General features: G+C 35.3%; 1 protein-coding gene across 3 annotated transcripts in view; it reads left to right on the top strand.

Annotated features, from left to right (window-relative positions):
- CPNE8 (copine 8) overlaps positions 1–17,260 on the top strand; it is a 268,360-nt gene that overhangs the window by 191,251 nt on the left and 59,849 nt on the right. For all 3 annotated transcript variants that reach the window (XM_021092523.1, XM_013997926.2, XM_021092524.1), the window contains 3 exons: positions 3,839–3,914; positions 7,751–7,804; positions 8,785–8,846. In XM_021092523.1, coding sequence (XP_020948182.1) covers positions 3,839–3,914; positions 7,751–7,804; positions 8,785–8,846 — 192 coding nt within the window. The remainder of the gene's footprint in view (positions 1–3,838; positions 3,915–7,750; positions 7,805–8,784; positions 8,847–17,260) is intronic.

Here is a 17,260-nt window from a genome sequence, read left to right as displayed (position 1 = left end):
ATTTTCATTCTTTTAATCTTAGTATAATCTAGTAATAGTTGCCGATAGGGAAAAACATAATTATAAGAATAAATCAGTGAAAACCATTTTTCAATACTTTCTTTAAAGTACTCATCTATGGCTTAAAATATATAGTATTTGAAGAACAACAGATTACAAAGGAAGATACAAAAATTCCCATGCATTTCAAGAGATCTGTAACAAAATTGACCTGAGATCCACTCAGATTTTCAGATGTATTCTGGAGATAATGCACCTTATATCTAGGCTGAACTCTTTCATTGATACTGACACTCACTGCCCTATATTTATGACCTTTTGCCGATCCTTCTTTTTGATCATTCAGTTCTCTGGATCTAAATAGATGCAATGATGTGTTTTCTTTATCTCACAGAAATGTCTTGGAGCCTGAAATACAATTTGTGACTCACTTAATACGTTTTCTTCTCTACAACACAGGATGGCATTGCATTTGCATGACATGCAAATTAAGTGTTTTATTAAAATAATCATCATGACAAGATTTGGCGGAGGGGACAAATATTTCATTCATTCATTCATTCATTCATTCATTTGTGTTCTGTCTTATTCTGAAAAGGATCCAAGGAAGCTTATAGGAATGCATATAAGACGTGCTGATTTAAACTGTGAGGAAATTGGGAGTTCCTGTCATGGCGCAGTGGTTAACGAATCCGACTAGGAACCATGAGGTTGCAGGTTCGGTCCCTGGCCTTGCTCAGTGGGTTGAGGACCTGGCATTGCCGTGAGCTGTGGTGTAGGTTGCAGACGCAGCTTGGATCCCGCGTTGCTGTGGCTCTGGCGTAGGCTGGTGGCTACAGCTCCGATTCCACCCCTGGCCTGGGAACCTCCATATGCTGCAGGAGCGCCAGACAAACAAAATAAAAATAAAAAATAAACTGTGAGGAAATTGAAGCAAAGGGAAATAAAGAGTAAGATATCTGAAAAGTTTGCGGAGGACTGCATGGCATGAAGACATGTCCTGCTAGAGATGGGCCACTAATTTGGCTTAAGCTCTCTAACAACCAACCTCGGAGGGGAAAATCTCCATTTCATGATAAACTAGGTCTTTTCAGAATAGAAAATACAAATGAGCAGCACAGATTCCTTGCATTGAGACCAAAGAGGATCGAACCCCATTGTTAATCATTCAGCTCTGCAGAGTAACAAATTTCACAAGAACAAAACAGCTAATATCTAAGAACTACGTCTTAGAAAGTTCCACCATGGGAGTTCCCATCGTGGTTCAGTGGAAATGAATGACTAGCGCCCATGAGGACATGGGTTCAATCCCTGACCTCACTCAGTGGGTTAAGGATCTGACATTGCCCTGAGCTGTGGTATAGGTCGCAGACACGGCTCATATCCCACTTTGCTATGGCTGTAGCCACTACAGCACTGATTCAGTCCTAGCCTCGGAACCTCCATATGCCACAGGTGTGGCCCTAAAAAGACAAAAACAACAAAAAAGTTCCACCATGACTTCAACATGGGCATGTCAACGTGCAGTTTAACATACCTAACCATTGCACTTGGCTCCAGATGTGTCACTCTGTTGGACAGGCTTTATCCAGATGGTTACATGTTCTTGACACGTGATTGAGTATTTGCATAATTACTCAGTCTCAATTGAGCAATTGAAAACATACCTATTGCTTCTCTCCAAGTTTTTGATTAATCTTCAGTGGCAATAATTTATCATTAAAAATAAAGCTAAACATTGGATTTAAACAGTTAACAAAACAGGGGTAGGCTTTATGCAGTCAGAAAACTACCATGAAGGCTTACATGATCCAGGCATTTCCTAAGCCTTCTGTATTAGATTCCCACCACTGCTGTGGTGAGCTCTGGTTATACAAGACATGTCCACCCTTATCAGTATCAAAGTGTGGTGTTTGAAGTGCTTTAATTGAACCTTTTCTTGGTACCTACTACTTACAGTATCTGAAACACATATAGCAATGGAGGAGGCTAGATCCAAACAGAATCTCCATAACTCAGAGTTTTTAAGATTTCTAAAGTTTGTAAGATATGATTATAAGCTTGCACTTCCGAAGGTCAGAGGACTTATTTTATATATAAGAAATATGTAGCACTGAAGAACTGTTTTGTAGTTTTCCCCATGTAACTTGAAAGAGTGAGTACTGAGGTTTGGATTCACAAATACAAATATATTTATCACAGTCTTCAATCTTGTTTCTTTTTACTATTTTCATGTGTGTAGATCTGCTTCTGAAAGTTAAATCTAGGGAGTTCCCGTCATGGCTCAGTGGTTAACGAATCCGACTAGGAACCATGAGGTTGCGGGTTCGATCCCTGGCCTTGCTCAGTGGGTTAAGGATCTGACGTTACCATGAGTTGTGGTGTAGGTTGCAGACGAGGCTCGGATCCTGTGTTGCTGTGGCTGTGGTGTAGGCTGGCAGCTACAGCTCTGATTAGACCCCTAGCCTGGGAACCTCCATATGCCAGCGAGTGGCCCTAGAAAAGGAAAAAGACCAAAAAAAAAAAAAAAAAAGTTAAATCTAGAAGAGGTCAAGGGAATACTGGGCTAAAGAGGAATGCACTTATATAGACTATTGTTATATGTGTACAACATCTTTAAGATAAAGGAGAACTGGGAGGCCAGATACCTAAATGAGTTGTATCTTAATTAAAAAAAAAATTTTATTGTAAAATCTCTACTAAAATTAATGGCAGTTGGTTTTTTCTTTGAAATCCCAACTTTGGAAATCAGTAGTTTGGTTGGCTAGTCACCATTTGTCTGTCGCTTGTTATCATTCTTCAGGTCTATGGAAGGTTTATGGATTTTAGTGACTCACAGTTAAGCATAAACTTGCCTGGAATTTGGGAGAAATATCCATTTTTATGCTAACAAGCACCTCGTATTTGCAAAGCAAATGAGCCAAGCTTAAATTCTGTGATACAAATAGCAGCAAGGACATCCCCTGTGTTTGTTATATTACTTCAGCTCCTATAATCTTTATGTTCTTCATCTGATGCATTACATTTCACCATTGCACCAAATACCAGCATCTTATGTTTATTTCTCAGCAGCGTCTGTTCAGTCTAATGTTGGCCATTAAATGAGTGCAGAGTAGTAGAATACAAGTTCTCTCTAAACTGCTGAAGGCATATGTATTTGACAGTTGCACAAGTCAGTCTCAGTTATCACGTTGATAAGGATTTTATAGTGAGAACTAACACCTGCTTTCTCAATCCTTACTCTTCCACATCTAAATTGATAAGGCACCTTAGAAGCTTGCTTTCTGAGAAGGCAGTGATGATAGCTTTAAGGTGAAGAAATTCAGAACAACCATGTTTGATATCAGCAATGCACTTTTAAATTATTATAAGGCTTGGTGACTGTCATCCGTGTTAATGTGGGATACCCTTTTAAACATAGTGTCCTCCTACATCCTGCTCATAGGAAAGTTTTAAGATTTGTATATTTGCAATTATTGATATGGATAATAAATTTTTGAATGTCCTAAACTTTCATCCTAATTAATAGTAAATTATGTGGATGGCATATATGATGGAATACTTTTGAGATGAGTTATTAAAATGAATATACCTATTTGAAATATTAACATTGATAGGGTAAATTAAATATTATTTGAATATTAAAATGTAATTTGGGGAATATGTAATTTTGGATTAAAGAATGAAATTATGCATCAGTCTTTTAATTATGTTGAGTTATGTTCATAGTAATATCAAACATCTTTTCATGAATAAACTATATATTTCTAAAGTTTTGAATGTTATTAACAAATATATGAAAGTTAATACTATGTATATTTTTTTCTCTCAATTTTAGTCATGATTTCATTGGCGAATTTACAACAAGCTATAGGGAACTTTCTAGAGGGCAGTCACAATTCAATGTATATGAGGTAAGAGGAGTTTTATTATTATTTTCTTCTGAAATGAGTAAAATTATGCCTTTAAAGTATATACTTTTGCAAAGGACAATTGCCAAAGGTTGACTAAGTACCAGTGTATGTAAGAATGTTAAATCTTAAACTTAGTGGTTTCTGAGATTAAATGATAATAATTCTCTTCAAGTCACATGGTCTTTTGAATCTATTTTGAATGATTTAAAAATTCTTGCCTATGAAACATTTTATTTTAAAAACATTTAATGTGGATGCAAGTTTATTTTTCCTGAGCTTCAGCTTCAGTTTTGTCTTCCTACCAACTTCCCCTTCAATCCTTTTTTAATAATAAGAGGAAAATATGTGTTTTATTTGTGGCAGCATGGTGTTATATAATGAGTTGTTTTGTTTTGTTTTTTATGGCTACACCCACAGCATATGGAAGTTCCTGGGCTAGAGATTAAATCTTAGCTGCAGCTGCAAGCTACACCATAGCTGCAGCAATGTTGAATCCTTTAACCTGTTGCACAGGGCCAGAACTCAAACTCATGCCTCCACAGCAACCCAAGCCACTGCAGCTAGATTCTTAACCCACTGCACAATGGCAGGAACTCCCAGTGAGCTGTTTTTTGCTTAATGTGTTTGAGCATCTTAACTGTTTTTTTAGATGAACACTGAAAGGAATGAGAAAGTATGATTCAGATATTAAAGACATACAAGTTATAGGGGAGTTCCTGTTGTGGCTCAGCAGTTAACGAACCCGACTAGTATCCATGAGGATACAGGTTCGATCCCTGGCCTTGCTCAGTGGGTTAAGGATCCAGCGTTGCCATGAGCTGTGGTGTAGGTCGCTGGATCCCGCGTTGCTGTGGCTGTGGTGTGGGCCAGTGGCTGTAGCTCCCATTAGACCCCTAGCCTGAGAACCTCCATATACCATGGGTGTAGCCCTAAAAAGACAAAAAGAAAAAAAAAAAATTACTACTTACTAAAGCAAACAAACTAGTTATTTCTGCCTTAAACTTACCTTGCCAGTTAACTACCAGATAAGTGTTGAGCATATGGTTTTTTTTAGCATTGTTAATTCTTGAGCTAAGTTATCTGTATATTCTCTATGATTTTTTAAATTTAATATGTATCAATAGCAAAGGAAAATATGTCATTATTTTGTTAATAATGATAACTCTTTCCTGCCAGAGCAACACTAATTGATACTAAAATTGACTTCTTTTAAGCTAAGAGTGAAGGAATATCCTTCCCTTCTAAGACAAAAGCAGTGTATTCCATGCATTCATTCATTTATTAATTTATGAATAAAATATTTATAACATGACTTCTATTTTCATCATCTATATTTGGCCCCAGGGATACAGAGATGAATGAAAATTTCACTATCTAATGGAGAGACAAACCTATGAAACATATTATTTAAAATGTTCTTGATAGTTGCTATATGTAATATTGTACTTAGTGGACTATGAGATGTTCTAGAGATGGAGGTGGACAAACGCAGCCCAAGAAAGCCTCCCTGGCAAAGAATGAGTCGGAGTAATGGATCAATTTTTCTATCTGGGTCTTTCAAGAACAGAATATGAAGGCTCTAAACAGACCATGAAAGGAATATAAGACAGATTGTAATTATAGATGTTTGTTTTATCTCTGTACCTCTAGGCTGAGGAGGAACAAGACACACATACTAGTCCTTCTTGTACTTCGAACTCCTTTACTCCACTCATCACATACCCTCCAGAGATCAATTACTTTGAGTTTCCTTACCTTTTATGTCTTCTTTCTCTTTGGCTCTCTCCTATCCAACAAAGCTTGCCTAATGAGAAGATTTGTGTCACATCTGATAAGATGACAAAGAAGCTTAGTAACAGTTATTTCTTATTAAATACCCTGCATGGAGATCTGTGCCATAACTTCAAATATAGATATATTCTTCTTATTAATATTATCAATAAAATAGATCAGTCCATAGAAAATGTGGGAGACCATTATGCATTATGTATATGTAGTTTTAGAATTTCAGTTGATAGCTAGCCCTTGGGCTAATACATTAGAAACTTCATTTTGTGCACACATATAAGGGATTCAGTTTTGTTGAGGCAACCATGGAAATTTTCAGCCACAATTACTTCAGATATTCTTCATGTCCCTTTCTCTGTCTCTTCTCTTTTTGGTACTCCCAATATGTGTGTGTGTTTGTATGTGTGCATGTGTGTATGTGTGTGTTATGCTTGATTGTGTCCCACAGGTCTCTTAGACTCTCTTCATATTTTTCTTTTTTCTTTTTGTTTCTTGAATTAGGAAATTTAGATTGACTAATCTTCAAGATCACTGATGATTTCTTCTGCCAGCTCAAATACTCTATTAAATCTCTCTAGCGAATTTTTCATTTGTTACAGTCCTTTTTAATTTGAGGATTTCCTTTGGTTCTTTTTTATAACTTTGATGTACTTATTGATTTTCCTACTTGGTGAGACATTGTTTCACAATTTAATTCTTTGTATATAACATTCTTCATTCTTTAAATATATTTAAAATAGCTGATTTAAAGAATTTATTAAATAAATAAATCCCATATCTACAAGTTTGTGGGGATGGTTTCTATTGATCGCATTTTTCTATATATGAGCCACACTTTCTTGTTTCTATGTATGTCTTTTATTTTTTTGGTTGTTGTTGAAGGCTGGAAATTTTTTAAAAATATAATAGTGCTGGAGATCAGATCCCCTGCCTTCCCCAGGATTTGTTGATATTGCTGTTTGTTTAGTGACTTTCCTGGAGTAATTCTTTTCAACTCTGTTTTCTTTGCTGTGTGGGCCACTGCAATCTGTGCCTGGTTAGCTAGTGGTCAAAACACATGGTTTGACAGAGATGTGTGTATATTGGTGCACTTCTTACATGCTCCAAGTGTAAAATTCTACCCTGGCTTTCACTTACTATTTAAAAAGAGACTCAAAGTAAACCAAAGATGAAGGATTAGGGCTTCCTGAAGTCCTTCTTGCCATGCACACAATCCTGCACAAGCACTTGGCCTTCTAGATCCCCAGCAATATGCCTAAGCTTTTAAAAGCCTCCTACTATTCTACAGACTGGTTTTGGCAGGTAAGGACCTTTTCCTAGTAGTTTCCTTGGGCTGATAGAACTGTCTTCAAAACCGCATCTAGTTTTAAGGCTGTCGCTATTTCTAAAGAAGGTTGGTGTGCTTGTTACTAGGGGTTCAGGTGAGTGAGGATTATGCCTGGTTGCTGGATAGATGAGACTACCTCCAGTACTTGTTTAGTAGGGTAGTCCTGTGCCAAGGTTCCTTTCAGGGTGCACAGTGGGTCAGTCAGCCTATTAGTAGGTTTGTGGATGGGTATGGTTCCCACCAGGTCCCTGGAGGACTCCAAGTTTTTACACATTATTATATGTCTGATAGAAGTTTCTACTGTTGTAAAGCAGTAAGTAGAGCCCTTAAATACTCACATATTTGGGTGATGTATCATGTTAGTGTATTTAATCTAATGAAAATGTTATATCTCTTGGATATATTTTATTTATTATAAAGCAGTCACTGTTATTTGGACCTTGAATATTAAAGGTCTCCCTCGTATTAAGAAGATGCCTTTGGGGAGGCTAATCAATCCATAAAGTGACTGAGAAGAATATTATTGAAAAAAAAATTTTTTAAAAAGATGATGACTGGTAACTTTTGCATAGAAGTTTTGGCTGATTATCTAGGAGTCATAATAAAGGCATTTGTAAGTGAATAAATACATAAGAAGTGAAGGCACCAGGTTGGACTACACATTTTAAAAATATTTCAGCATAAAACCTGACATTGTAATTTGTTTTATCTGTTCTTTAAGGTGATAAATCCCAAAAAGAAAGGGAAAAAGAAGAAATACACTAATTCAGGAACAGTAAGTCAAATTTTATGTTATAAGTATTCAAATAAATTAATTATATATATGTACATGTGGCATTTTGTATCAAAAGAAGTAACTAAAAACTGAACTTATAAACTGAAGTTAATTTAAAAATTAACTTGCTATATATATAAATGGTTGCAGTGGAGGATACCTTATAGGATATAATGACCTAACTCCCTTCAAGTTGTTTTAGTGGCTGAATGGCCTCTGGGAAAAGATGAAATTTTGTTATAAATTTTTGTTCAATGAAATCACCCTAGAGAGAATCAAGCAGACCTGAAAAAGTTCCAGTTGTAATAAAAAATACCGTACTCCTTATAGGCTACACTTGACTAAGACTTGTTTTGTGAGATGTGAAAATATTTGTTTATAGTCCATTAAAATGTATAACTCTGTGGAAAGTGCAAAGATGAAAGGATACAGAAATTGTGAAACACCAAATCATCCTATTTAGATAACAAATATACAGAAAGTGTTATCCTAAGATTAACTCTCCTTGGGAGAATAAGTCTAAGTTCTCCTCAAGTTTTCTCTTGAAGATTTTTACACAGCAAGACGTTTAAAATATTAGATGGTCTCATTACAAGACCATGACAAAAACACATTTCGTTTTATACTGTCTAGCTCCTGACTTTGACTTTTTAGGTTTAACCATTTTCCAACTCCCTCTCATCTTTTTATCTGAAATGGAAAGTAACGGAGTGTCCTTGTAGATAATTTCCATGTTGTTCTTCAAAGGAAGTAAACGGGTCATAGAAAGGAGCACTTAATTTTTTGGCCCCTTTTCTTCTGATAATTTTAAGTGTAAGAACAATCAGTCCTAGCAAATTTTAATGAAGAATAACATCTTTATTGATTTTCAAAATGCTGGAAATACGATTTTGTCTCTTAATGGAAGAAGTCCATCTGAGGTTTCAGTTAGTACTAGCAGGTAATTCTGCCTTATTTTTCTTCTCTTTTTTCCTTTTCAGGTCACCTTACTCTCTTTCTTGGTAGAAACAGAAGTTTCATTCCTTGACTATATTAAGGGAGGGTAAGTCATTCCTTGAAATTGTTTCATTGCGTAAGCAATGGTGAGAGGCAAGTTTGAATGTGTTTAGTGACTTCATGACAACAGAACTCAGAGAAATCATTTTGTAAACCTCATCCTATTTGTGATTAAGCAGTTTATTTTGCTAATACTTATTCATCATTAGAGTGTTATCAGGCCAAAGAGTGGATGAGAGGATGAGAAGGGCCTAAGGAACAAAGATAGTTTTCCCCAAAAGAGAGGGTTTACCTCCTTTTTGCTCTGTGTTAAGGAAACAAACAAAAGCTATACTTGCCCAAATCGAAAATCTTTACTATATATGGGCATCTTGAAACCCACCACTTGGATACGTATACGTGGAAGCTACAGGGTAATGTTTCAATAGAGTTAAAGGAAATGTACTAAATAGGAAAAATATTTGCCACCTCTTCTTAGGATTCCTAATTCCGTGCATATTTTTAGCTTTAGAAGATGAGAACCTGGAAAGTTGAATTTGTCATAAAAAAAAATAGATTCCTGTATAAATAAGCTCAGTAGCTCCAGATAATCATTGATAAAGAAACATGTTAAGACCATGGACGTCTCTTAGCATGCTCTTTATAAACTTTCAAAAAAGTGCTTGATATATCTGGCTATAATTTGCATGTCGAAATGGTGATTTGAAGTTTTAAAATATTAAAAGTTACTTCCAGTTTTTGTTTGTTTGTTTGTTTTGCTTGTCCTTTGGTTTTACTTTGCGAGCATTTGAAGCAGATGTCTTGTTGTTGTTGTTGTGTGTGTGTGTGTGTGTGTGTGTGTGTGTAAGAAATGTGTTGTTAGCGGTACAAATCTAGTAATATTTTGATGTTAGTCTATCAGTAAGAAAAACATTTTCAGAGTCTATTACCACTGTTACTGGTGGTTCACATTCTCCTTTTGAGGATCTCAGAGCTAATTAGGCCAGCTAGGTTTCTACAATATCTAAAGCAATAACATTCTTGGCAATTGTCTTTTTTATACTGCTTACAATCTCCAAGGTTTGAGGGGAGAGGGGATTCGGCTTCCACATGTTCTGCTTATAGCACTTCCTATGCTGGAAGAAATGTTAGTGACGTTTTTCTGACAGAAGTCATGTATCAGTGGAGCCCCAACCTATGAAGTACACTTTGTTCCAATCCTGGCTTCCCAAGACTTTGATAAGAACCCATTTACAAACAGGCCCTGGAGAAATAGAGTGGAAATTATATATAATCTAACTGGACATATATTAATTTATATATAATCATACTATCTGAAAAGAACATGAAAAATTCCTACATGGAGTACATTTTTATATGAAGCTACATGTAATAAATGTATATATCTTTTAAATATTCTAAAATGTACATGTACCTATCATTCATTATTTGTAACATTTATTATACAGAGTGATTCATATATTGTCCCTTTTGATGATGGAATCCAATCAAAAAGCAAAATCATTATTGTATTGTGTATTTGTGTCTTTGCTCTTAAAGACTTGTTTTAAGCAGTTGGCACAAAATTTAAATTCTGATTTTTATGAATAATATGATGAGAGCTGGCTTTATCATGATAGTCTGAATCATTTCATATACATGACACTCCTAATTACTTCAGTTTCCTGTAATATACATGAATCTCCTTAGTTTTTTTCCCATGACTTTTTTTTGGTTCATTTTTTTAATTAAAGTATAGTTGATTTACAGTGTTTCTTCAATTTCTCTGTACAGCTAAGTGACCCCACTATACATACATACATATATATATACATGTATTCACACATTCTTTTTTTTATACCATCTTCCATCATGTTTTAATCCAAGAGACCATATACAGTTCTTGTGCTGTAAAGCAGGACCCCATTACGTATCTGTTCTTTTTTTTTTTTTTTGTCTTTTTGCCATTTTTTGGGCCACTCCTGCGGCATATGGAGGTTCCCAGGCTAGGGGTCTAATCAGAGCTGTAGCTGCCAGCCTAAGCCAGAGCCACAGCAACGCGGGATCCGAGCCGCGTCTGCAACCTACACCACAGCTCACGGCAACGCCAGATCGTCAACCCACTGAACAAGGGCAGGGACCGAACCCGCAACCTCATGGTTCCTAGTCAGATTCGTTAACCACTGCACCACGACGGGAACTCCTGTTCTAAATGTAATAGTTGGCATCTACCTAGTTCATGACTTTCATGATATTTATTTTCCTTCACTCTGAAGTTATTTAATATTGAAGTTTATATTTCTACAGAAAACATACTCTCACCTATCAATTTACTATATGGTTTAATTTGCCTGTAATAATAGCTGACATCTGCTGACAGCTAAATGCCTCCTGGGAATTAATTCTACCCATCTCTCCATTGGGCTTGTTTTCCCTTCTGCTCACCTCCTTTCTCCATCTACCTCTTTTTCTCATGAGTAACTTCACATTGATAATTTTCTCTTTTTCTAAAGATAATGTTCATTTACTTTGTCATACTTTAAACTTTCAGTCTTTGTATAATGAGTATTTACCATCTCATTGCTGGTGGTCAAAAATAGTTTAATTTACATAGCCCAAGGGAAAGTGATGCTTCAGCATGCAGAATATCTAAGAATTTTACTATTAGGTGTTTGTGAAGATTTTAACTTTATTTAACTGTGAGTTGTGGGGATTGATTTGGATTTTTACTTCATAGAATTCTAGATGCACTCTAATTATAAGAAATGAGAGGAGTTCTCTTGTGGCACAGCGGGTTAAGGATCCAGCATTGTCAATGCAGCAGCACAAGTCACTGCTGTGGCTTAGGTTTAGTCCCTGAGCTGAGAACGTCCACATGTCACAGGCGAGGCCAAAAAAAACAAATAGAAATAGAGTTTTATGTTCTCATCTTTCTTAAAAATCTCTATTGATATGAAAATAATAAATCCCAGCAATTTGAAATGGAGAACATGAAGACCAATGTGAAAATATAATTACAGGTATTATAAATATTTCAGTAAATATATTTTTAAAAAATCAATAGGAAATCTATAAAGAGGACCTTCTTAATCTGACCTTGCCTTTTGCCCTATGATCACATCGAAGAAGCCCAATAAAATAAACTAACACTTTGGGTTGCAATCAACTAAGCAACCCAAAGTAGTATTTTGGAGGTCATAACCATTTGAAGATTTGTGGAGTTATCAGGTTTAGTTTTTTTAAGAGATGTCCTATCATATTTTCAAATAAAAATATTTCCAAAGTGATGTAACCATGCGTTAAATTCAGCTCTGCTTTTATAATAAATCATAGTAACTACTCACTTTTAACTTAAAACACCAAGATCTCAGCATTTGTTACTCATATTTGTGGATTGTTTTGTTGCTCACTTGGGTCAGCATCATTATTGCTAATTTGGGTGGTGTCAATTCAGGAACCTACTCAGCAAATTCTAGTCTCTAGGAGAAACTATTATTGAGTTTTGCTTATGCTGAACCATAAGTCACAGGTAAAACTAAGGTTTTCCAAAAAAGTGAAATATTATCACGTAATATATGAATGGGAGCAATTAAATCGACACTGGCTAGCTGTGGGCTATCTAAAATAAAGTGGGTTTTCCCGCATGCATTTTTTTCTCTACGTTAATTGTTTAAAGTATTTTCTTTCCACTGGACAACATATGGGAGCATGAGTATAGACAAGGGGCAAAACAGGTGACTGATGTGGAGTATGTAAGATTAACAGACTGTGATTAGAAGGAAATTCTTGAATTGCACTTTAATCTCTCGTCTTGTTTCATCTCATAAAAGATTATTGCATAGAAAATTATGAAGATATTATTTGTTTTCTCATGAACCCAAGCAAAAATTATGCAGTTAAGAATGAACACATTTAAATATTAAACAAAATTGTTTTCATATTATTTTAACATTTTCCCCTTCAAAAGAATTCTTTATAGATAGAATTCTCAGTATTGGATTTTCTAATTGCTTTAGTCATTATTTATGTAGATATTCACCTGAAAATATAACCTTGATTGTTTAAGAAGGCATTTTTTTTGTTGCTGTTGTTTTGTTTTTGTCTTTTGCCATTTTGGGGGCCACTTCCACGACATATGGAGGTTCCCAGGCTAGGGGAACCTCCATATGCCGGATGCTTAACCCACTGAGCAGGGCCAGGGATCAAACCCGAAACTTCATGGTTCCTCGTCGGATTCGTTAACCACTGAGCCACAATGGGAACTCCAAGAAAGCATGTTGTTAGCTTGTTCCTTTATGTTCATTGTCTCAATTCCTATCATACTGTGTTTAGCTGCAGTAGACAGGATTGAGGTACACAGTGAGCAGGTGAGATGCCTTTGCTATCAGCCAAGGTCCAATTTTTATGCAAATATTCTGTGAAATAAAAATCTAATTTTTAGGCCTTCTTTTTTTCTTTTCTTTCTTTCTTTTTATTTATTATTTGCTAAACAACACCATGCTTTTCCTGGAGCATGAGATGTATTTTATGACTTGAAGTCTTAAAGAGTTTTATTTTCTAAATATATTTAATATCCACAAAGGATGTCTCACTGTGGATAAAAAAAAAAAATAGATTGCCTCTTCTGGATTGTTGACTGGGATTTTTTTTTTTTTTTTTTGGTCTTTTTGCCTTTTCTAGGGCTGCTCCCGCTGCATATGGAGGATCCCAGGCTAGGGGTCTAATCGGAGCTGTAGCCGCCAGCCTACACCACAGCCATAACAACGCAGGATCCGAGCCACCATCTGCAAACTACACCACAGCTCAGGGCAACACCAGACGCTTAACCCACTGAGCAAGGCCAGGGATCGAACCCACAACCTCATGGTTCCTAGTCGGATTTTTAACCACTGAGCCACGACGGAAACTCTGGGATTATTATTTTTAATCATACCATGTACATTTTCCCGGTGGTTCTTTTATTTCTCTTTACTTATTAAGAAAGAATTTTAATGTTAAAAGTCAGGTATAATAGGCAACCAAAGATGTTTATCCAGTAATCCTTAATGTCAGACATTAAATATCCCAGTTATCATTGGTAAGGCCAATGTCAGATTCATTTAAAATCAGAGATGTTGTAAAATCTAAATACTCCTTTAGGGTAGCATCATAATTTTTATAATTATCTTTGTGAAATGGGTTTACTAACCTTTACAGATTTGGAAAATGCCTATTTCTGTATTCCCAGCGGCGCACACTGAGGGCAGAAGGGCAGAATCATAAATTTCGGTTTGGTTTTGTCTGCCTTTCAGTCCTCTGTGTCCCTAAGGTCTTCCTGAAACTCTTCATTCTACCACTACCATGACCAGTCATGAAATACCTATAAAGTTTTCATATTTATTTTGCGGGCAGATGAGTGGGGAAAATAGGTCTCAGCTTCTTGCGCACACCGAGTACCCTTAAGCAACCAGAATGCCACGTTAATCTGGAACTGTAGTCTCTACACTTTTGTTAGAAGATAGAGTGTATTTGAAACTTGCAGGCCTACAGACTGTCATTTTCTTCCTCTGAAGAAAGCCCCAAATCTTATCTAGCTGGTCCCAGTAAGCCTCTGAAGTCCCTACCACTTATATGCAGTGGTTGCTAGTTTCCCCGGTGTCATTTCAGTTGTTCATGTGTATGACTTGTCTCCTCAAAGAGACTGGCAATCTAAAAATATTTTATAGAGCTGAACGTAAAGTAACCGCTGAATAAATATAGATTAATTAGAAAGCCATTTTAATCCTGACTTTCCACACTTTTTCCCAAATCTCTTAGCATAATGAAACATTGTAAACAAATAGGAATTTTAAACAAAGAGTGTGACAATTTAGTTAACTGGTTTACAAACCCCATGTCTGTCTATGCCAGGTGTTATCATTTTGTGACCTTTCTCTTTCCATGCCTCATTCTACAATCACCAAACAAAACAGACCAGGCTTTCTGGGATAAGTAAAAATGATTTTGTGTTACCTCTGCCAGCAATTATCTCAACCCTATATCTGGGTTTTAGTGACTTGGAGGAAAGGCAAGATCAAGATTAAAAGCATGAACTGCTTATTTTCCTCTCATATTAACATAAAGGGAATATGAGAGGAGATAATAGAGAGGCCCTAAAGGGGGCAAGTACTGGAAAAGAATCAAAATAAGACGTAAATGTTTGGCCAAAATCAGGTTGGTTGCAAAGAAGTGGCTGCTGATAATTAAGGCAGTGCATAACAGTGGCCAAGAATTTGGGTTCTGATGTTAACTGCCTAGTTCAAATCCTAGATCTGTCTCCTGCTAGCATACCCTGTTTCCATTTCTATGAAATAGAAATAAAAATAATAATGCTATCTCACAGAGTGACTGTGTGGGTTAAATGGCATATATACCCTATATAAATGCTAGGGTGTTTATTAATGAATCATTAATAAATCATTTTTCTGAATAATCTGAATTTGTTTAAGGTTCTAGTATGTCTTTTCTCATTTGATCATCATCATATTGTTGTGGTAAATGTCCTAATAATCAGGGACATGGAGAAAAGACATAATCAAATTTATCAAGTCAATAAAAGTCATTTTTTTGTAGTTCAAAAATCCTTTTTGGAGGACAATGCCAGATTGTTCCTTTCATTCTAGTCAATTTCAGCCCAAACTCTTGGCACTTATTCTAAAATTTGTATGAAATTATAGATAAAAGATTTACATTCCACTCCAAGTAAAAAGTCTTAGAAGAAAAATAGAAGCTTCCTACCTATTATATAGGCTAAAGGCTCATTGTAAATGCTCAAAGTGGGCTTTTTAATATACTTATTTTAAAGGTGAAATGAACATCAGTAAGTGCCATTGTTAACAAGCCTCATAAATTTTTTTCTTTAAAAATACTTGAAACAAGTGCAATGACAGTGCATCATTTTTGCCTTAGTTTTATAAAATTGGTGGCATTATATTGGATATGTTGCCTCAGGGAGCACATCTTGCCAGAACATGCAACACTGTAAGTTTTTTTCCTAATCCAGTTTCTCATTTGATAATGCAATATTCATGTCTAGGATTTTATATAATGCTATTTGTTGTGGCACCCAAGCGTTTTGCATTCATCAAAAAATGTGTGGAGAGCCAAACCCTGCAGTGCTGAATGGGGATAAATCTAATAAAAATAAAGCCATTCTGCCTTACTTAAATGAATTCACATAAAACATTATCATATCTAAAGTAAGCTCATCTAAGCTATGATTGTAAAAAGAAACTTTTGGAAGTGTTAAGACTCATAAACACTATTTTGTTAATGCTTGATTCTGATTTTTAAAATTAGAGATATAATTTTAAATAAATTATAAAATATAACTTATTTTATAAATAAAAAAAAAAAAAAAAAAAAAAAAAAAAAAAAAAAAAAAAAAAAAAAAAAAAAAAAAAAAAAAAAAAAAAAAAAAAAAAAAAATATAACTTATTTTATAATTTTATAAATAATTATTTAAATATTATAAATAATATAAATTTTAAATATGAAACACATGCTGGAGAATTCTGGAGATGCTCAGATATATATAGCCTATAAGATTGTGATTTAATTGCCAGCTTATGTCATTTTTCAGATTTTTTTTCACAGCTATACATTTCAAACTCAAAAGAATTGCATGTATGTTTTATCATCGAACCGGTGCTAATTTAGCCAAAATATTGACCATCAATTTTGTACTAGGCACCTTCTTAGTTATGTTTCATGACCAGAGTGTGCACTTTTAGGCACACTATGTCTAAAATAGTTTCTTTCTTTTGGGTGGTTGAAAGCTTGGGGGCCAGGGGAAGGAGAAAGAGTAAAGCAAATAAGAGTGGCTTGTGGTAGGGTGGAGAGTTTATTGCTGACATTGCTTAGAACTGCTAGTATATGGTGATGCTAAACTGCAGACTGTGTATTAGTAGATTACATTATTGTTTTTAAGTTATCTGTAGACAATGTACCTCCTACTGCTTATGTACTTGGGAGTTCACGCCCCACCCTTAATATACCACTTACCAACACTATGGAAAGAATTAATGAAAAAAGAATAACATAAAGCGAGAACTATCTCTTCTGACCCAAAAGAGGAAAGGATTAATACAAATATGGAGAAGATGACATGGATTGCTCAAGAGATTTGCCCTCTCGCATGCAGAATATTTATTATGTGCAGGAACTTCAGGATTTTATGTCTAATAACAGAGACTTCAAAGTAGCTATTACCTATTTATCATATGAGAAAATTGGGATTCAGAGACAAGGTGATTTTGCCAATGAGCCACAACTAGCTAGAAAGGTGTAGTTCTGGTATTCAAACTCCAATCTATAATTTAAAAATTCATAGTTTTCCTGTGAGGTATATTTGCCTTTTCAGTACCTAACTCTTTTAAAATATGATTCTTCTGGATGGTGCTTTCTTTTTGGTTAGGGGTTCATATCTTTATTTTGTTTATTTGTTTTGTTTGTTTTCATTAT

This window comes from Sus scrofa, chromosome 5, assembly GCF_000003025.6.
Source record: "Sus scrofa isolate TJ Tabasco breed Duroc chromosome 5, Sscrofa11.1, whole genome shotgun sequence".
Lineage (NCBI taxonomy): Eukaryota > Metazoa > Chordata > Mammalia > Artiodactyla > Suidae > Sus > Sus scrofa.
Note: the sequence above shows the minus strand (reverse complement) of the source record. Positions and strands in the feature narration are given on the sequence as shown.